The 22,391-nt window shown below is 39.2% G+C and overlaps 1 protein-coding gene across 4 annotated transcripts in view; it reads right to left on the reverse strand.

Annotated features, from left to right (window-relative positions):
• NFIA (nuclear factor I A) overlaps positions 1-4,334 on the reverse strand; it is a 450,646-nt gene extending 446,312 nt beyond the window's left edge. The window contains exon 1 of one of the 4 annotated variants that reach the window (XM_074961629.1): positions 4,107-4,334. In XM_074961629.1, coding sequence (XP_074817730.1) covers positions 4,107-4,202 — 96 coding nt within the window. In that variant the 5' untranslated portion in view covers positions 4,203-4,334. The remainder of the gene's footprint in view (positions 1-4,106) is intronic. The other 3 variants (XM_074961628.1, XM_074961625.1, XM_074961624.1) reach the window with 3 other exon arrangements.
• Between the last annotated feature and the right edge of the window lie 18,057 nt (positions 4,335-22,391).

Genomic DNA, 22,391 nt, shown 5'->3' on the forward strand with positions numbered 1-22,391 from the left:
AACATTTAAGTTAGTAAAATGACCACTTTGAGATGATTCCAGCATGTTCATTACATGAATTGGGTTTTTTAAAATTGTATTTGTAATATGGTAGCACCTAAAGAAATAAAAGGAGATACTGAAATACATTATTTTTAGTTGTACATAAAAAACCCTGTAATTAATTTTGGAATATTACTGGAGTTGAAGGATCCATTTTAACTGTCACAATGACAATAGTTCACATGTTAAGTCCTACATGTGCTCCATTGAAATGGCTTTTTATTTATTAATAAGGCATCTTTCTAGAGAAGTTTGGAAGAGGACAATGGTTGGTGTTTTAAAACAATTTTGACTACAAAATTATAGATAATGGGTCAAACTTTGCTCTCAGCCACACAGGTGACTAAATCTGGAGCCACTCCATTCATTTCAATGCAGTGACTATAGATTTACACGGATGTAAACTGAGAGTAAGTTTGGCTCAGTAGCTTTACACAGTATAGTTACATATTGTAAATGAGAATTTTCCCCATATATAGAGTTAGGTATATGTTCATTTAATAATCACAGACAAAGGAACTATACAGGTGGCTCCCTCATTAAATGCACCAACATCATACCATACCAACTTGCTAGGATATGTGAGTTTTTGAAAACAAAATGTTTATAAAACAAGTACTGCAATTTCTATTTGTTACAAACACAAGACTGCAAAAACAGTGGAACTTTTGTCTGATTAATATTTTGTAGTGTCTTTCAGACAGCATCAAATTTAAATAAAAAGTTCCATTATCATTTTTCCAATATGTTCATTTACACAATTTTTTCCAACTTCTGATATTTTGCATGTTGTTTAAGAGATTTGAAAAGGGGGGGGGGGCGAAATCAAAAGAAATTCTGTAAACTTTTGTGACCGTTTTCCACCAGAGATGTCACAACACAGTAAAGCTAAACTAATATCTATTTCTGGATTTGCATGATTAAAGCGTAAGAGAAGTGGATCGGATTTCAAAAGATTTGCTGTGACAAATGTAATTATTCTTAAAATATACCCATGCTATAAACCTTACTTAAAGTACTTTGAAGCATTTATAACTCAGGTTAAAACAAACACTTTACATTTTTTGTTTTACTAGGACAAAAGATACATTTCATTAGCCAGTCCATGTGCTGGCTACAGAGAACATACTAGCCGCAGTATAGAAAAGTGCATTTATTAGAGATGCATTAATATAGCCTTATTTATGACAGAAGATAATGTCAGCATCAGAACTCCATATGATAAAGCCTCCATTTCTTTTTAAAAATGCAGGCTGCTTTACCCAAAGATAAAATCTATTCATTTTTACTAATCATCCCATCAACCAGCCGCCATTATCTCCAGCTATCTAGCTATAAACATAATGTAGACTGGAGTGAAAGAGCGTGAGGTTGAGAGACAGATTACTACACGCAGCTTTTTATAAAGCATTTTCTTTCATTATAACAGGTCTTTTCATCATAAGGACACAGAACCTTTAAAGTTGGTCATAATACTTCAATACAGTAGATGACTGTGGCTTAAAATCTCGTTCAGAACCTGCTCCAGAAAGAAAACAAACTCACTCATTTGACACACAAATTGTTTTCAATTCATTAAAAAGCAAAATTGCATATCCCAGTGCTGGCAGCTGAGTCCGTATGGATGGAAGGGGTATTCACTCATCTCTTTGTATGCTGGCAGTACCCAAACCGAAGTTTAGCACTATGCAGCAGAGATTGTTGTGCAGCCAGAAGATGCATGAGGTAATTTTAAAAGCTTTATTTGCCTTTAGAACATTAAAATCTGCTTTGTAGCTTACTTTTGATTAAACAATTGTAGCAACTCTGAGGAGGTTTTGGAGTAAAAATAACTAATACATCTGTACTTTTGATTATACTAGACATTACAGACTCAGATGGTATACTAAAACTGTTATTCTTCCATCAATAATTGAAATCTCATCTTAAAATTATTTGTAACTAACACATCTATTGTACAAGTTCTTGAATTATTCATTTCAGTTAAAATAAAGTCTCTTTCATGTAGCCCAACTTCTTTTTAAACAGACTGTTTTATGGGGTTGCTTTGGGTTTTTTTTCTAGTTTGTTCATTTAGAAAATAAATGGTGTGACCTGTTCACATTTAAGAAGAATTTTCTGCAATGTTTAATCTAAACAACAGCATGTGTGGTTGTAAAACTGTTTATTTTTAGTCAAGTGCATTACTAAATGTTTCGAGCATTTTTACATATTATATTCACAGCAGTAAAACATCTGTGAAATAATTGTGAATGAAAAGCAACTTTCCAGGAATACTTTCCAAAGGGAGATAATTGTTGTCTAACTGAATTTGAAGATACTTATGAAAAAATAAACACTGACACCCTGTCATAAAAGCAGGTGATAAACAATAAAACAGGAACACTAATAAAATAGACAAGTGAATTAGAATAAGCTTAAATTACAGTGTGACATCAACTGTCTAGTTAAAATATGCCGTTTACAACTTTGCTTCGAAAATGATAGCTGAGAATCAATAGGGTTATTTACTGGAGTTTTACAAGCTTAAAAAAAAAGTCAAATGAATAGTCAACAGTTACTGAGCATGCAAACATTCCATTCTTTCCTCCCCTTTCCCTCCCATTTTCTCTGGCAGAAAGTCTAATTGGAAAATCAGTAGTATAAGTAAAGTGGTTATTCTTCCACTATTATAATTAACCAAAAGCTTCATGTAACGTTTCACTGGCAAGCACTGGTAAACCTCTAATGGATGGCTAAGAAATTAAATGTTAAAACAAAACACTAAAAACACAAAAACAAAACAACCCCCACAAAAGCCTGAACACCTTTAAACACAAGCCACATGATACACACAATGGCCACCACCAAGGAGCAGAATAAAAACCTTCCGTATCTCACTTTTAAAAGTCTTTCAAGTCCTCAGAGGTCTTAAACTTTCCAAATGATATCAAAAGTGGTACAGGGAGGTGAGGGGGAGGGAAAACCCCCTACTTGTTTCAGCGTATCATACAATGAAACTGATCATGCCTTGTTTTGTAATTCCACTCGCCAGTCCTTTTTTAACTGATATCTATGTGAAATGAGCTGAGGTTCACGGTCCAGTTAGGAACGGATAATACATTCATTGTCCTGGCAGCGAACTTTTTCTCTCACTGGAAGAATTCACGCTTGCCTCAAGAATAATAATTACAGAAAACTAAAAATGCACTGCTAACGAATTAATCCCTAACGGACAACACGCTAACGAGGGCAGTAATGATTTGAGGACTCTCTTCATCACAACAGGACTTGCATCTTCTGCTACAATGGGCTATTGTGCATCCTCCTAACTCACTATACCTCTTATAGATTCAAGATGTCAAAGGTTGTCTGGCCCGACTGACCATGACATGCTAGTTAACTCGTTCTGCGGAGCTCACTGGAACTTTATTAAAACTTTAATTGTGCCCAAACGCAGCTCGAGCCAGATTATGTGGGATCTATAACACATGGCTCGGGATCATAACAGAATGGTAACCTGTTCTAACGTAAACAAATGGAGGGAAAAGTTAGATTGGGGTCTCAGATGAAAGGCAACGCTTTGCAAAACACACTTCTCTCACACGTGATGATTTTACACTGTGTCATAAATGTACCATCCCAGAGTTTTACTGTAATCAGGTTGTTCTGTAATGTATTGAACTTCCCCCCTCCCCTCTACAGAAAATATTGCATGGCAAAAATACACATACACATACATGCCATATTTGAAAAGCAGCAGATAAAAGTAAAACAAAGCTGAGAGCCTGAGGGAGCTGCCTGAGACAAGTTACTCTGCACCAGGCTTTTTCAAACTACTTCTCCGTGTACTTTTTAAAAGAGAATTGAATAAGCTTCCCTGTGGAAACTGTAGTTCACATTAACGGTCTCTTGTTACAGAGAGGAAAGCATACAAGTGGGACAAGAGTGAGGCTGCTCCATGGAAGAGTGTGAAAAAAATCAAATGTTAATTTGATAAATGTGAGGTCTGGGACATTTTGTCAAAGAGGGAGGGAAAGCAGAAAAGGGAGGAAAAAAAAAAAGCAGCCCTGCTGCCAACTCACCATCCACCAAGTTCTGGCCGAGATGTCGTAGCAGAGCTGCCATTTGATGGAGCCGTCGGAGGTTTTCCCTGCCATTATGCTGTCAGCAAGCTTCATCTGATGCTAACTCACGGGAGATAAGACACCTAATTGAGAAAACATTTGCACTGGCATGTTGGGCAACATGTAGCCCGGTCCATACCATATGGAATCATGGGTAAAAAAAAAAATCTCCTTGACAATGAACCAATCTCTCACAGACCCAGTGGCAAGGTGAAGTAGAGATGAAAAGTCATCTGCTCCTAGCACTGTCCTCTCCCTTCTCTCCCCCCCTCTTTTTTTTTAAAAAATAAGAACCCACTGCTCAACATCAAAGAGAGGCGGTCAGAATTAGGGTTTCATCACTCATAATTTTGGTCTACAAGGTTTTTCCTCCCCCCCTTCTTTTTAAGAAGAATAAAGAGATTTAATAGGACAAAGGCAGGTAGTGGACTGCGGAGGGAGATCGCCACAGGCTATTAGCCTAAAATTTCTGCTTGACAGATGGAACTGCTTAGAGACTATCATGCAATGTTTGGGCTTTTTTTTTTTTTTTTTTTTTTTTTTAAAGAGTTTCAGTCTCATTCAGTATCTGTTTATCGCAGCTACTTTTCCCATGAACATGACCGGGAGGGGTAAGTGAGGGAACAACCTACTGAATGTTTTCAATTTCTTTTTTCTTGCTGATTTTTTTAATAGTTATGGACATAATCATTTTAGTAACAAAAAGCAAAACAAATGTATAGACTGCCTAAGTGTATTTCCCCCCAGTGATTGATAGAGCTTTCCAAAGGAATCAAATACGGTCTTTCATTTTTTTTTAAAAAAGGGAAAGATTTGGCTCCATCCTTATTTTCAGATACTAGAGAATGTTGTTTAAATGAATGACTTTCCATATGTAGATCAGATGGCTAAAGGACTACCCAAGAGCTAATCAAACAATTCTTTTTTCAATACAGTTTTTCCACCTTTTCATTCTTTAAACTTGTTTTTAATGTAACATTTTATAATATCGTTTGGTAACAACCATAGCAGTCATGTATGTTTGTTTTTCTCCACTGCAAAACTTCTCTATGCATCAGTGTTCTCATTAACACACAACTTTTACTCGAGGAAACAATACCCTAACATGGAAAGAGGACATCACAAAAAAACAGTTTTGAAAAGTTATGAAATGCTGACATTAAATAATATCCTCCTTTCTTGGCAAATAAAATAAAAGATAATCATAGAATTGAAATATGGAGGAGGTAAATTATCTCAGTGCATTGTGAAACCAGGAAGTAAATTTTCACTTTTATTACGATAGAATATTAAATAGGCACTGAATGGTTTACATTTAAATCAGACCATTTTATAATATCAGGAGACAGATGTACAATACATAACCACCATCATATAATAATAGGGCACTGCAATCTATACAGTAGTTTTTTCCCTCATGTGCTCCAAGAGTGAATTTGTAAACTTGCAGACGATTGCCAGTTTTATTTCGAACTTCTATTAAAGTATGACTGATAAAGTCATTCAAAGACAGCTGTACAAGTCTTTTCACTATTTAGACACAAGGGGAAAATGTATTAAGAATCTCCATTCTAGATTAAACAATATCCATTTAGTTTAGATCAAAAGCAAAGAGTTTGCGGGCACATAATTTTTCAGATTGTTCTGCATGCTAATGATGGTTTAACTATTTGGCTACAGCAAAATACCCTTCCAGATTATATAGTTTACAAAATAGTTATTCACTATGGTATAGAATTTCTTTCATTCAGTTTGAACTATACCTTGAGATTTTTGTGATTTGAGAGATGACAAACGGTTTCAGGTAACCCTGAACTGCTCTATTACAACAACAAGAGCTGTTCTTTATTTTCCCTCTTCCTGATGCCAACCGTAACAATATGTTTGGACAGAATTAAAAATATATAAACATATTGTCTGTACAGCATCCCAATGTGCTTCACCAGTCCAGATTGCAGGTACAGTATCAACTCTATTTACAGGAAAAGGTCTGACTAGTATGGGAAGTGTTAAGTTGTAGTCAGAGTCCAGGAAGAAAATGGACACTCTGCCAGGAACTGTCCCTGCACTGGCCAGCCAAAACATTTACTGTGTTGTGTTACTTCAGCTTCGTTAATGCTACTCCTCATTGCTTAGTGGAAGCATTCTCTCAAAATAATCATGTAAAATATAAAATAAAATGATTAAGCAACCGTCAACCTTTGAACCAATGTCAGATTCAATTTCATTCTGCCTTCTCTTCTACATCTCTCAAATCAAACATCCTACTCACCCTTCTTATTATTAATTTATTATTACAAAGCCAGACTTGCTTTGTGTCTTTCCATTAAAAAATTCTGACAAAACTTATATTCCTGCCTATGTCATTTTACGTGTCCTGATGTGGTTATAGATCAGCTGGCAATGTTTGCCTATATTCCTATAATAACCATTGCTTAGGTCTTCCTAGGCCTAAAAGAGACTTTTCTTTACAATATTAAATAGAAAGACATCAAATAAACAGTCATTTAAAAAAAGGATACAGATTTCAGTTTATGAATGACAGAAGCATGAAATCATTTTCTTCCAAACGGTACAGTAGTTTTGAAAGACATGATAATTGTCGTTGGATAGTAGTGTTTTAAATCCCAAACAATTAAGTGCAGTTAACTTCACTATTTTTTTTTTTTTTTAATGAGGATGGCAGTGGTGGATCTATTAGCCTAGAGCAATTACTCCTTTCGTAAGTGGGCTGTTAATATTAAAACAAGATTAAATACATGTTAAATATTGCAATTATTGTGGAAAATAAAATTATTTGGTGAGCATAATGGGGAGCAAATCAAGCATTTAACATGATCCAGGAAATGTTACTCCAAACAATTGCATTTGTTTTATGCAATTTTTCCCTTTGATTGCTGGCAGATGCCGTTTTGGAAACCAACATCTAAATAGTTTCCCTTCAATCAGAAAAAAAGCCACACAGAAGAAAATGGCTACATGTTTTGAATTTAACTCTTGTCAATAGCATTCTGCACAACGCTGCATGCGAATGGTATAAGGACAAAATGATGCCTTCAGAACAACAATAAACCACAAAGAGGTTTGCTACTAACCTAGACTTGTTCTGCAGGGAGAAAAACTAAGTGCTATACATACATTTGTAGGGGCACAGTGGCAAAATAAAAGTACTGGTGATTCATGACTGATATTTCGTGTTGGAAATTGACTAGATGTTTGTATCTGTGGGCTACAGAACTACTGTTTTGTTTTCTAACAGCTTTAGGCCTCAAGCAATGGATTGAGGTACTTGCCAACCACTTTCTGGCTTCCTACTGGAGATGTAGCCAACTATCCAAAGATAATTTGCTTAATTGTTGAGCAGAGGTACCTGCCACAGCAAAAACAGCATGAGTATTTCCTGTGTATCTACCCTCTCCAGTGCATCCTGATGAGGTCCTTGCTACTATCAAGAGCACAAAACCAGGAAAGAATGCTAAAACAGGCTAACAAAGTACATTGATTCAGATGAGTATCTCAAGCTGGTATATATCCTATTGGAAATTGACTGCATGAGAACATTATAAATTTTGCTTCATTGGGCAGTTTCTCCCAGCATTGGTTTCTAATATCCACACTGGTAAAAGCAGCTAGGTAGTATCATTCCAGATGCATGCAGCTCCCAGTAATAGATACTTACTTCAATGTATATACTAGATTATCTACTTATTTTATATGGTCTCTATTGCCCATTAACCCTTTATTTATTTTCTCATACCCCTTTAGCTCCAATTAGTTGGAAGCTTTAATTCTAAACAGAGTGCAACAGCACAATTTACAATTAGTTGATTTTTGGACAACCCCTGAACTCATGCAAAGTCGCTGACATCAAGTATATGTTCTAGCTTTTGGAAATCCTACGATCCTGGCTTCAGTCAACAGGCTCTGCTGTAGCTAAAGGCATAAACATGGAGTGATGCAGCATGGGGCCAGTGTTTCTGCAACTAAATGGATCCACTGGCCAAAATGAGTGCAACAGTTGAAGATCTTGCCGGAGACTTCAGGATGCTGTAAAGCTGCCTAAGGGCTGCTCATTTGTACCCTCCCGCAGGGATGAGGGAGAGGATTCTTCCCCAGCTACTGATGGGTCTCTTTTTACTCTGTGTGTACAGTACTTGTAATTTTACTCAATGCATACGACCCATTAGCTGTAATTCTTCCTCTCCACCATCACTCATTTTCCTGTCACCCAGATTTTCCTCCTGCCAAATCCTCAAGTGGAGTCATAATCCTCTGTTTCTGACATAATCTGTTACTATGGAGACTAGATTGACGTCAGAGATGCAGCATTATGACTTCACATCAGTATCAAGTCAGAGGAGAGAGAGAAGAGAGGGAAAATCTTGTTTCAACTTTTTAAAACATTTAAAAAAAAAATCCCCCCAATGCGTTAAGAAGTGTGAGCAGATTTATTGTTAACGCTGACATAACTGAACATCTTCTGTAATATACCAGGTCTCATTCTAAGGCCCCAATTCAGCAAAGCACTTAAGCACATACATGAAATTAAGAACATGTTATAGGTCCCATTGTAGCACTCGCTTAAGTGCTTTGCTGAATCAGGGCCCAAATCACAGCCAATTAAATTACTGGAAAAGTGCTAATTACAATGCCTTAGGATCCGGTCCTGCAAACACGTACTATCAGGCATGATGTTTTCTACTCTGAGTCGCCTCGCTAAGGTCAGTGGGACTACTTGATGCAGGAGGAAAGACAGAAAATATTAAAAAGTGTAAAAAATTAAGACATTTTCCCCAACATGCAAACAAGTTATATGAGGCTAAAAATACAGTATTTAGGTAATGAAAAGAGAGAATATTCCAAATACTCACACCAGTTTTACTCTCACCTTGCTATGGATTTTTTCCTCCTAACATGAAATACCATTAAAAAATCTAAAAACCTATATTTTTGTGTTGTAATCCTTTACATATAACTCTTTGGGGAGGAATTACAAGCCTAGTATTTCATTTATCTTGTGAAATATTTATTTTGCTTGTGATGTTAGAGGACATCCAAAAGACTTCTGCTTCTCTTCTGTAACCCGAGCAAAGGATTCAATCCATTGTATAACTCTCATAAGGAGATTCATAACTTGTATGAAAGGAGCATAAGAAAACTAAAAGGTTAATATATTCTAACTAGATGTTGGGTATAGAATGTCAGATCTGTCAAATTTCATTACAGTTTGCTGCTCAGTGAAAAAGATTTGATTTCTTTTGCCACTGTCCTACTATGTTCAAGTCACACAGTGCCAGCAGCAACCAGCCAACGACCACAGGCTGGCACTGAGCAGGCCTGAGTGGGAAGCCAGCCGCAAGGACCATCTGTTTCCGATTTCTAACTAAGCCAAGATGTGCAGTGAAGTGCATTCCATTCACTGAGCCAGCCTTCTCCCTGCTCAAGTTATTAGTGTTACAAGTGAAATTATCTTTTCCAAACAGCAGGGGAGCTATAATCCCTATGGAACAAAACTTAAAAAAAAAAAAAGGAAACGAAAGGAAAAAAATACAGTCAGACATCTTTTCTTAAAGTTGTAGAAAAAGACTGCTTGTACATTTAATTACAATCTTCATGGAGTTTATTATTTTAAAGCATGTTTTGTTAAGCATGATAACCTCTAAGGCGAGAGTGTATATGTTGGTTCATCTGGTGTAACTGAATAAACTAATCAAATATCTTTAGAATGTTATTTGTGAATAAAGTTAAAAGTGACAAGATGAATGTACAAGTAAACCTCTTTAAGGTTAAATGCCTTGAAAAGCATCATAGATTTTTAAATATAAAGTGTGAGTGCCTAAACAAGGCTAATTACATCTAGTTACACTGTTTCAGGATGTAATTTATATTTAACCTCTAAGGAAAAGAAGCGGTCTTGGCATAGTAATTATGTAGATTTAAGAGTATGCTAAAGACATAGCTGTCTGTGGAATAAGCCCTTGTCATAGGATATTGGTCTCCTACTAGTACATAAATGCCAGGTGAAACCAAAGGATTTACTGGAATCAAAAAACATTGGAGGTGAAACTGAGAAGTTTATTTTCAAAGTGGGAAACATTTATCCTTTGACACCATTCCATTCCAGTGACTTTATTTCTAACATACCGTGTGATTAATGATGTGGCTACTGTCATTGTGTCTGATGAACATTGGCAGAGTTGTGGAACAGTTGGTCTCTTTACTATTATTGGACATCTCGGTAAATTGGCATATATAGGATGAACTTGTTTCATGCATCAGCCAATTGGAAATCACCTCAGTCATAAGAGCACAATTTTATTATTCTACTGCACAGTCCATACAATGCAAAGCTGGTTTGTGAATGGCTTAAATATTGTCCTAACTTTGACAAGTTAGCAGTCTAACCATTTGAATGACTGGCGCTATTTTCATTAGGTAATAGGTGTATTATGAAAACCAAGTTGGAAGTAATTAAGGAAATAAATGATGGGCATTAATATGTGGATCATTAACATTCCCTTTGCACAGGCAAGTCACTGGCTAGGCCTTTGCTCAAGACACAGTCTCTAACACAGTGTCCTTCCTCAATGTTTTAGTTGGTACAGTTGGGCAATTGCTTGTTGTCACTCTGGGGTGTCACTGGGTGGCTCCCACTGCTCAGCTTGTCACCTCTCCTTTTCAGTGTGTTGGAAAGGCCATTAGGGGGATGAAGAGATCGCTGTGACATCAGTAGGCCCATGGCACTCATCTCTGTCTCTCCACTGGCCCCATATTTTAGATGTTCACTATTATCTCAATTTCTGGCTGAGGTAAGAGTTGGTCACAAATGGCTGGGAAGGAAGACATAGTGACTGTTAGCCAGGGGAAGCATTTGGAGGAGCAGCCCAATGCCTTTCGCCAAAAATAGCTCACAGTCTGTCTCTCCTACTGGACCCATCAGTGCCCTTGGATTCTCAAGCAACAGTGCTAGCTCATGATGCCTTTTACCATCTACAGCTGAACAGAAGGCTGCAACTCCTCCTCCCTAATATGAGACTTCTGTAATGCTCTCTGCCGAGGGCTATTCTTGAAGACCACTCAGTATTTAAGACCGACGTAACAACGAACATCAACTTATTTCAAAGAGTAATGCCCCAAGAGCAGATAAAATATAATCAAAACAACAAGTACAATGAATCATTATGGATTTACAGTGCCCACAGTGCCATGAGACAAATATGGATGCAGACTGACCAACTTAGTTGCCTACGTTCACTTGCAATTCTTGAGCAGAGTAGAAGTAAATCCATTTTTGTTTTGATTTTAGAAACCAATTCTCTAATATTAGCTATTGCTCCTGTTTGCCAGCTCAGTTGTCTGTTAAATGCTTTTCTATTTCTTTTGCTGCATCTCCAAAGGGAATGTTGATCTCATCCTCTTGATGATACCACCTGAATGGCAGTCAATGTGCTGAGCAGCATAGGTATATACTTAGACAAGGATTCACATACCCAAGTGCTTTGAAAAGGATTGAGCTGCATGTAAACTTTGTAAGCAAGTCTGGGATAATCCATTTAAGTGGCTCTGGATTATTGAACATTATACAGCAAGATAATGCATGGCTGACCCCAGGATATATGAACAGAACATATAAACCTCTGGTTTAATCCACACCACTGGAATTAAAGGAAAAACACATCTTTGAAAGTCGGTCTCTGAGCACAGTGTATTCAAAGGGTCCTAGAAGATAGGGCCAAATTTTCTGCTGGCATGACTCCAATGGGGACTATGATGGTCTAAGCTATTTTAACTGCAGACCCCTCTCCCCCTTTTGAAGCAGGTTCACTGTAAATCTCTTTTCAGATTGTCAAAGTTATTAAGCAAAAAATTCCTCTGGAGCTGAAATTTTCCATGCTTAGTCCCAGCCTGGAAGTTATTTCTATTTTTAGTGGAAAATATCTGCAAGTCTTCACAGGTTTGAGGTGATTTTTAAAAAAAAGTAAAGAAAAAGGAAAAAGTTTCAACTTGCCAAGTTTATAAATTATTTTATAACTTTAGAACTACTAAAATCAATTTTCTTCAAACTTGGCTGAAACTAAAAATCAAACCAAGATGTAAACTTGATGTACTATAACTTACTATACCGCATGGAAGGTTGTTCAAGATCTTCCAGTTTGCAGATATTAGATCTTGTATTAATTGATCATTTATAGTAATATCACAAGACACCATGCATTAGAACATAAGGTCAAGGAGACAGAGTTACAGTTAGGCTTTCCACCACAAGTCTGTGTTTCCTGAATTCTGAGAACACTCGCCTTTGCATGGAATAATGAACAGTGTTATAATTGGAACACAGAGATGTTTAAAAGCTTAGATCTTCCTTAGTCAAAAGACCATGAACAGATTCAGAAAAACGAGTGAAGGGAGATATACATTACATGTCCTGGTGCTAAGTAAGCCTCTTTCCAGTGGAGGAATCCACCATGAGAGAGGTTAGATGGTTTTTCCATCCCCATTCTCCCATGGGGTTTTTGCTGAGAGGGGTTGTACCCATAACTCTAACTGGGACGTCTCCAGAGCTCTCCCAATGGGTGCTGCTGAAAGGAGGTGCTAAACCAGTGCAGTCTCCAGACACCTTGTTTAGAACCCCATCCTGGCCAGTGCTGCCCACTTTTTAAGCTGGCCTGACATCTAAGGCTATGACTACACAGCAAAGAAAAGCCCATGGCTGGCCCATGCCAGCCGACTTGAGCTTGTTGGGCTCAGATGGGGGCTGTTGTACCGCTGGGTAGAATTCCACGCTTGGGCTAGAGCCCAGGCTCTGGAGGATCTGAAAGCTCGAGCTGCAGCCCCGAGCCCAGAAGTCTGCCCAGCAATGAAACAGCTCTGCAGCCCAAGCCCTGTGAGCCCAAGTTGGCTGGCACAGGCCAGCCACGGGTTTTAATTTGCTGTGTAGGCATACTGTGACAGGCCCTTTGGTGCAAGGGTGGTTGTGGCCACTTTACCCCACTGAAATTTTGTCCCCCAATATATTTTCTCCAAGGCTCTGTGCCGGCAGAAGACAGGGTAAATCCTGGAGTGAATTTAGTCCTTTGTTTTATCTTTCTAGACACACAGTATGGAGTATCTGTAAAGTGAACTCGCTTCTGTGGCTGAAATTGGATGTCCTCTGTGCTGAACAGGTCCTGAAACCATTTCTGATTGGCTTTGAAGCCTGTGCTGTAGACATGGCTGGAATGTATATCTAGATTAACAGCAGGCTGCTTTGACGCTTCAAGCAAAAACATAAGCAGAGTCATTGTAGTCAACAATGCTCCTGAGAAAGCGTTTTAAAGTACAAAGTAAAGTAGTACTGGATTTATGTGTTGACCATAACCCTTATTTAAATGTCAATACATGGATTGGGTAAATTTCTCTTGTTAGCTGGAAACCTCAGAATGAAACAGAAATATTCTGGTAAACCACAAGCTTGTTCTTAGACTATATAGGGTTACATTTCCACTTCTGTGGCATGTACAGACTATTTCCTCACTCGGTCTCTGAATAGTCTAAGCAAAGATGAATGCTATAAATAGGGGTTTGCGGTGTTGTAGTTGTGTTGGTCCTAGGATATTAGAGAGACAAGGTGAGCGAGGTAATATTTTTTATTAGTCTAACTTCTCTTGGTGACAGAGACGCTTTCAAGTGGCACAGAGCTGCTGATGTGTGGCTCTCAAGGTTCTACGCTGTGGCCTTTGAAGGTGATTGTACTGAGAAGAGATGGGGCCTGGCATTATAAATTTAAAGTGTGGTCCCTGAGTTGCACCCAGCAACTTTTAAAACTGAAGTGTCTGAATTGGCTCCCTTCACTATAGGGAGCAGGCTGGGGGCTTGCTCACTGGGCTGCAGAAGCCCCAGGGGCAGCTGGACAGAAGCTGGACTGGCTCTGACTGAGCCTGGGACAGTGCCTTGCAAAGGGTGGGTCCTCTCCTCCAGGCATCAAAAAAAGGAGGAAAAGCTCACGACCAACAACCAGTTTCATCTCCCTGAGTCTGAGCTGGAGAGGGCAGAGCTCCAGCTGGTGACAGCTGGCTATGGTGCCAAGGAACTATACACTAGCTAGGGACGGTTTGAGCACCACTCCTTTCCCAACCACTGAAACACCCCCTGTGCCAAGGGCTTCATGGAGGGAGGTGTAAGAGCCAGCTTTGCTAGTTCCATGTCCACTTGGGTCTTTCCTGCACCAGGGGAATCCCCAGCAGGGGTTGTGTTTGGTTTCTGCTCCCCTTGAGCAGTGCAAAGGAAGCAAATCAGGGCACAACATCTGCCCCCAAGAGCTGATTGGGACTCCTTGACATTTTAGAAATAATATGTTCATCTCTCAGGCTGAAAAGGCTGGACAGCACTGCTGAAGAGTTACAGATTGCTTTCTTCCTTCTGTTCCTCAGCAAGATTCTTTATTCTCTCTTACTAGAACTGTGGTCCTGTGTCTTGCCAAGCTATTCCAGGCAGGGAAAGTGCTGGTCTCTATACTTGTGTAGCATTTTGTTGATTTGTGACACAATAGGAGTGTTTTCTGCAAGACCACTCAAACAATTGCTTTGTGTGGCTCAATACTTCCTAAAGCCTGTGCAGTTAACTAACTCAGTTCGGTTCCAATACCAGATTGCCTAGAGAGGCCACCGATGGCCTAATAAATCTGTTGCCTATTTCTTCAATGTAAGCCACTTACCAGTACCAACAATTAGTAGACAACGTAAAATAGCTTACCTTCAGGGCAATATGGTAGGACAATGGCTGGGTAAAATAAACTGGGTGACATTTCAAACCTACACAAAATGGCTTGATTGAAGTCTTCCATTTCAGTTTGTCAGATGGGCCTGTGCTGTGGGAACCCTATCCTTGAAGTACAGGTCAAAACTTATCAAGAATAGCTTGTGATACAAGCCCAAGAGCAATGGGAAAGACCTTACCACATTGGGAAGGAGTCATCTAAGAAGATTACCCCATCCCAAGAAGGCAAATAGAGGAAGCTGAGTTTGGACTACATCCCATATTATCTGATTTTTGCTGAACCTCATGGGCAACTGCACTCATGCATACACACAGAGAGCAATATCCATGGTTTACATACCCCTAGTCAAAAGTCAGCCCACAGAAATGATAGCAGAGCTATAAAGCACCTCCTAAATGCAAAACATACATTATGAAAAAACATACAGATGGTGAAAAAATACACCAATAGAAAAGGACCAAGAGCTAAAAGAGAATATCTCATTAAGCCACTGGGATGCTATTCAAGTTCAACACTAAAATAAAGTAGCAGGGATGTGATAAGCCAGGAATAAGATACGCTGAGAGAACTATGCAGGAGAAGCTGCACAATATCTGTCTATTGTATGCATTAGTATCAGTAGTGCTCATAGGCCCTCAGATTAATAAGCACTAATAACTGTCCCCTTATTCTTTCAAAACCCAAATAATTATTAAGCTGATGCTAAAATAGAGACAGTAGAGGAACTGGTACACCTTAAGCTTGTCAATGTTGGACAGAATTTTACACAGGATAAAATCATTTTACTTAGTTTGCATTGTAACAGATTCTGGGAAAGACCTATAGAGAACCTGAAGAGCTCTGAATTAAATTCTCACTTAAACAAGTATGCAAAATGGTGTTAAAAATAATAATTTTAGAAAATAAGTCCAGGCAGCATAGTATAAATCAGGTGAGCCTGGCTGCAGGTCAATTAAGGGATAGGCAAGACAATGTGGCTAAAACAAAGCTGATTTAGTCCTTAATCCAGTGGCTCTCAACCTTTCCAGGAGTACCCCTATACCCCTTTCAGGAGTCTGATTTGTCTTGAGTACCCCCAAGTTTCACCTCACTTAAAAACTGGTTGCTTACAACATTAGACATAAAAATACAAGTGTCACAGCATGCTATTAATGAAAAATTGCTTATTTTCTCATTTTTACCATAGAATTATAAATCAGGTGGAATATAAATATTGTACTTACATTAAGTGTATAGTATACAGAGCAGTATAAACAAATTGTCTGTATGAAATTTTAGTTTGTATTGACTTTGCTAGTGCTTTTTATGTAGTCTATTGTAAAACTAGGCAAATATCTAGATGAGTTGATGTACTTCCTGAAAGACCTCTGTGTACCCCAAGGGACACACTTATCTCTGGTTGAGAACCACTGCTCTAATCAACCCATGATCCAAACCCTTTTTGATGTCCAAAAAAGTCTAATTTTTAATTTTTTGCACTTGTGCACTGGTGCTTCCAATTTTGTTCACAGACAGAACTAGACAGTGCTGAGACAGAAGACAGAGGCATCTATTCGGTTGCTCAGTTTTTCAAATAGTTAGATTATAGTTCGATAAGCTGCCCAGCTTCTGGGTGCTTATCTGAACTTTGGGTTTCACTGATTTAATCTTCATGCAACTTTAGCCCCTGAAATAAGGCACTCATTTTATCACTACTGTAAACAGAGAATGCAATATGAATAACTGGTACCATTTTATCTTGAGATGGGAAATAAAGCACTAGCATGCCTATACCCCACAAATAATTCACATATACAGGGCCAGATTCTCAGTCTTGGAAGGGGAAAAAAAAGTGTGTGAGCCAAAATATGGATGGGTAAACCTCACTGAGGCTTTGTGATCCTATGAATTAAATGTTAGGTTCACAGAATAAATTCAGCAAAAAGAACGAGGAGTACTTGTGGCACCTTAGACACTAACAAATTTATTTGAGCATAAGCTTTCGTGGGCTAAAACCCACTTCATCGGATGCATGCAGTGGAAAATACAGTAGGAAGATATATATATATATACACACACACGCAGAGAACATGAAAAAATGGGTGTTGCCATACAATCAATCAAGACAGATAGATAGATTAGATATACACAGAAAACATGAAAAAATGGTTGTTGCCATACAATCAATCAAGATAGATAGATAGATTAGATACACACAGAGAACATGAAAAATGGGTGTTGCCATACACACTATAATGAGAGTGATCAATTAAGGTGGGCTATTATCAGCAGGAGAAAGAAAACTTTTGTAGTGATAATCAGGATGGCCCATTTCCAACAGTTGACTACTGTTACTCTCACCTTCTTGTTAACTGAAGGAAATGGGCCATCTTGATTATCACTACAAAAGGTTTTTTTCTCCTGCTGATAATAGCCCACCTTAATTGATCACTCTCATTATAGTGTGTATGGCAATACCCATTTTTCATGTTCTCTGTGTATATCTAATCTATCTATCTATCTTCCTACTGTATTTTTCACTGCATGCATCCGATGAAGTGGTTTTTAGCCCACGAAAGCTTATGCTCAAATAAATTTGTTAGTCTCTAAGGTGCCACAAGTACTCCTTGTTCTTTTTGCTGATTCAGACTAACACGGCTACCACTCTGAAAATAAATTCAAGTTCATAAACTTCTCCCTGCTGTAATTTAATCCACTATTTAAATGGCTTTAATTTAATTAATTAATTTAATTAATCCACTATCCAAGGTGATGTATGTTGGTATAGCGACAGGGAAGCCTGGGCTGAAGTACTAGAAACAGAAGAACTGTTTTCAAAAGGTAGACTGGCAGAAATAGGTGCCCACTCTCTGGCATGCATATTATATATATTTGTGTGCACACACAGAGACAGAATGCATTGTTTCATTAGAATTTTGCTCTCCTCTCTGATTCTCTCTCAGTGGTTGCACCTATGTAAAACATAAGCCCTGTAACATTTGAGTTGAACTTTCAGACCCACAATATTTGAGAAGATTGCAAATTAGGCCAAACGAGTTCCCCTGTTCCTCATTTTATCCTTTCATAAATGTAGATGAGCATTTTTGAAGCACACGGGGTCAATCAATACTGAGTTTATTTTGATCAGTGTGCCTCATTTTGGCTTAAAAAACATAGAATAGGTTCCTTCTTGTAATTGCTTTACCTGACAGTGTACTGATTGTCTTCCTAAAGGGGAACAGCATTATTTGGAGCACATTTATGTTTGTTCTGGAAGACCAGGGCTCCAATGGATAATCCAAAAGATTATTCCACAGTGGATTATCCCAGACAATACTTATAAAAAATGTCACACAACACAAATATGTGCCAAGAGTCTGTTATTGGAAAAGATGCCTAGGACCGTGTAATATTAAAGAACAGAGCAAAGAATTATGCACCAGGGAGTGTAAAAGTCTTGAATAGTCTTTGACCATACACTGGTGTGAAATTTCCAGCAAACCTAATTAAAAATTAAAGTAAAGTGAAAAAGCAGGAATTCCATCTTGTGGCATCATATTGACACCCACATGGGTCATGAGCAGGGTTGGAACTTTAGATTCTCCATACCTCTTGAGCCAATCCTAACTGATAGCATAGTAGGTTGTCATCTTCTGTGTGGACCAGCACGAGGGGAGCATGGGACAATTTGCCAGTGGGTTTCAGATGTTTGCTGACAGCAGAGGAATGGGGTTACTCAGGAATCTTTGGTTCCATTCCCTGCTCTGAAGAGGTATGTGCTTCCATGGGCAGAAGATTCCCCACAAGCATGATCCCTTCTGCCCCATTCCTGTCAACCTGCCCCTGCCCCAGTCCTGTTTCTTTCCCACCCCTGACTCCTCATCCCAGTCCCATTCTCCTCAGCTAGACAGACATTCCTAATCACCACTGTTCAGGTTTCTCATCCCAGATCCAGTCTCCTTGTCCAGTTCCCTCAGCTTCTTATCCAAGCTCAGTCTCTCACCCCTAGCCCCCGGCTCCCAATCTTCTCCCACCCCTACTCATAGTATCCCTCTCCCCTGCCTCCAGGAGCCTTTTCCCAATGTAATCTGCTTGATTCCCCGCCCTCTGCCCAAGGTTCAGCTTTGGTCCCCTCTGCAGTCCCTCACTGCCTTCTCTGTGCTGCCTGGGCCCAGGAGGGAGGGCATCAAAGTGCCAGTGAGGCAGACTCCCTGCTTTCAGTTTCAGTGCCCGGACCTGTCCCATCCCACAGGAGCCCAGAGGTGCAGTTGCTGGGAAAGTCCTGCTCAGCCCCAGACTGGAGCATGCCCTGCGCAGATGGAATCTTCTGGGAATTTAGCTGTGAAACTCTAGAAAATCTCTACTGAAATCTACTGATTGTGCGCAAATGGCCATTTTTCAAAGGCTTATCAGTTGGCCAAGTTGGATCAAATTTTCCTGGGGACAGCAAAAGGGCACATCGCTGAAACAAAGAACGCTCCGCTGCCAAATTTCCATGATGTGCCAGATCTTCCTTCAAAAAAAAAAAAAAAGAAAAAAGGTTGCCAGAAGTACTGAACAATTTTCCCTGATCTTGTTCTCAGAAACAGCTGAATTTTTTCAAGAAATTCAACCTGAGGCAGACACCCAGGATAGAAAATTTCAGCCCAAACACTTAAAGTTTAGCAAAGTTAAAAAAGCTCCAGAAAATAGGATCTTATAATGGGAAGTGCCAGGCAACCTTAATAATAGGCTACCAGTCCCACCTACAATAGTCCAATATTAACATTGATGAATTGCACAACCTTACACAAAAGTAAAAAGATACCTAAGTTAAAAAAGCACATCCTCAGCTCCCCTATTCTGTGTGTTACATGATACAGTCTTTAATATAAAAGGAGTACTTGTGGCACCTTAGAGACTAACCAATTTATTTGAGCATGAGCTTTCGTGAGCTACAGCTCACTTCATCGGATGCAAGTGAGCTGTAGCTCACGAAAGCTCATGCTCAAATAAATTGGTTAGTCTCTAAGGTGCCACAAGTACTCCTTTTCTTTTTGCGAATACAGACTAACACGGCTGTTACTCTGAAACCAGTCTTTAATATATTATACAGTTGTATGCTTGTGACATTATCTGATTAAACTGACCATATAGATCATTGTTGCAACCACTGTTTTATATTTGCAACAAGTCTTGTACAAAATGTGGCATGTAAGATGTCTATGAGAAGGTTATGATTTGCTGGTTATGATTATGTTATCTGTATGCATGTATCATTTTTGTATTTGAAGTTATGAATACTGGCTCTATACCTGGATTTCAAAATGTTTGCTCCTGGGTAATGCCCACCAGGTAGTCAGCCTGCACATCTTGGAGAGACTATTCAAATTAAGTGGCTCATCAAGAAACACTAAACTGACAATGGACCATTGGAGAAGCCCATCTACACTGAATGGACTATCCTGCAAACCTACTCTCTGGGGTATAGATAATGATTTCCTGCTGTGACTAAGCAAAATTATGCATGGACTTGTGACATCATCTTGTTACAGTACTTTTCCACAGTACGACCAATGGGATCCCTCCGCATGGCAGAAGATATAAAAGGCCCTGGAAATCCCTCCATTTTGCCTCTTTTCTGCTCCAGCCTCTTTCCTGCCCAAACCTCTGGACTATGAATTTATACTAATGGGAGCATTCTAACCAATGGACTGAGGACCTACCAATGATTTGGAAGCAACCAAAGACTTATCAAGCCAGCAGTTTATTCTATCACTGCTACAAGCCTGAACTAAGAACTTTGTAATTATTGTATATATTTGATTCCTTTTACCAATTTTAACTCTCATCTTTCTTTCTTTCTTGGAATAAACCTTTAGATTTTAGATACTAAAGTATGGCAACGGCATGATTTTTGGGTAAAATCTGAGTTATATATTGACCTGGGTATGTGGCTGGTCCTTTGGGATCAGAAGAAGCTTTTATTTGAAGAGATTGGTTTTAAAGAACCACTCATCTTTATAGCCAATGTTTTTGGTGGTGATACAAGGACTTGTATGTCTAAGGAAACTGCTGTTATGACTTCCTGTTAGCCAGTGTGGCGAGACAGAGGTTTATTTTTGTTGCTGGTTTGGTATATCCTATGGGGGATTAGCCACCAGTCTTGTGGTATATCTGCTCTATTTCTTAGCAGTTTGTCCTGAATTTGGCATCCTCAGTTGTGACCCACCAAGGCACAGTTACAACCCTGTACCTGTACTTTTGCACTATTCTCGTTCATAATTCTTCACAAAGGTTGCAATCAGCTTCTATTACGAAGTTGTATTTTAGATCCCCTATAACTTTGGTTTGGGAAATTCATTTTGTCTGAAAATTGCCAGATTTCCTCTGAAGACCAAGGAAAATATTTCTGAAAGTTTGAGAACACTAACCACAGAAGTTAGCTCCAACTTGCCAGTGTGTATACAAAACTTTGTCCATAACTTTTTTACATGCAGCTTAACTATAGTCAATGCTGCAAGTATAATGCCTGGCTGGTACACACTGTAATATTATGTAGTAGAAAATGCAGAAATTTGTGGCATCTTAACCAGTGAAATACATATCTCACTTGATTTTTAGGAACAGCATGCCACTTAGACCAGTCTGAAATACTGCTTGTTTGTGGCCTTGCACAGAAGGCCCAGATTAACCAATGTGCACTAGGAGCACTTCCACAGAGCTCCATTTCAATGGGGGTCCCTGACTACTGTGGGGAGGAGAAACAAAGCCAAAAACATACAGGAGCAAAACAGACCAGGACCAGGAAGGCAGCAGGGCAGAACTGTGGGAAGGCTCTGTCTGCATGCTGTGGTGAGAACCAATGGTCAGGAGCAGGAAGTCAGGCCAGCCCCATAGGACAGGCATTGCTTTGGGTTGAGTGAGAAACGGACTCACTCTCCAACCCCCTCCCCAGGGCCTCCCACCCTCCAGGGTCAGGACCTGACTCCTCTCTCCCCCAGGGTTAAGGAAGGTGTGGGGGGCACCTCCATTACCATAGCACACAGGGCCCGAAAATTCTTTAATCCAGCACTAATGCTCAGCATAAAAAGCCCTCAACAGGACAGGCACACGTTACGTCACTCGCCACCACTGTTCATGAAGTTTTCATGATAGCTATGAACAGAAGGCATGAGGTTTGCTGTAACCCAGGCACAGAATAAGAGAACAGAAGCCTTCTCAACAAGCTGGACCACCACTCTGGAACCCACTCCCCAAGGAGCCCTACCTTTCTGTAAGGAAACAGAATGGAGGAAAATTAGATAGCACACTCCACAGTAGCAGCCCATGGTGAAACCAAGGGCAGGATGCAGAACTGCAAGAGGTCCTGAATACTTTGAGAGGAGAACAGAGAACTAATTACTGTTTGGATCATCTCATTTCTTTACCTCCCCCACTCCCATTCTACATTCACATACTGCCCTGAATTTACGATTAGAGTCATTACCCTTTCCTCTCCTCCTCTAGATCCACTTCTGCCATAACCT

The sequence above is a fragment of the Natator depressus genome, chromosome 8 (assembly GCF_965152275.1).
Source record: "Natator depressus isolate rNatDep1 chromosome 8, rNatDep2.hap1, whole genome shotgun sequence".
Classification (NCBI taxonomy): domain Eukaryota; kingdom Metazoa; phylum Chordata; order Testudines; family Cheloniidae; genus Natator; species Natator depressus.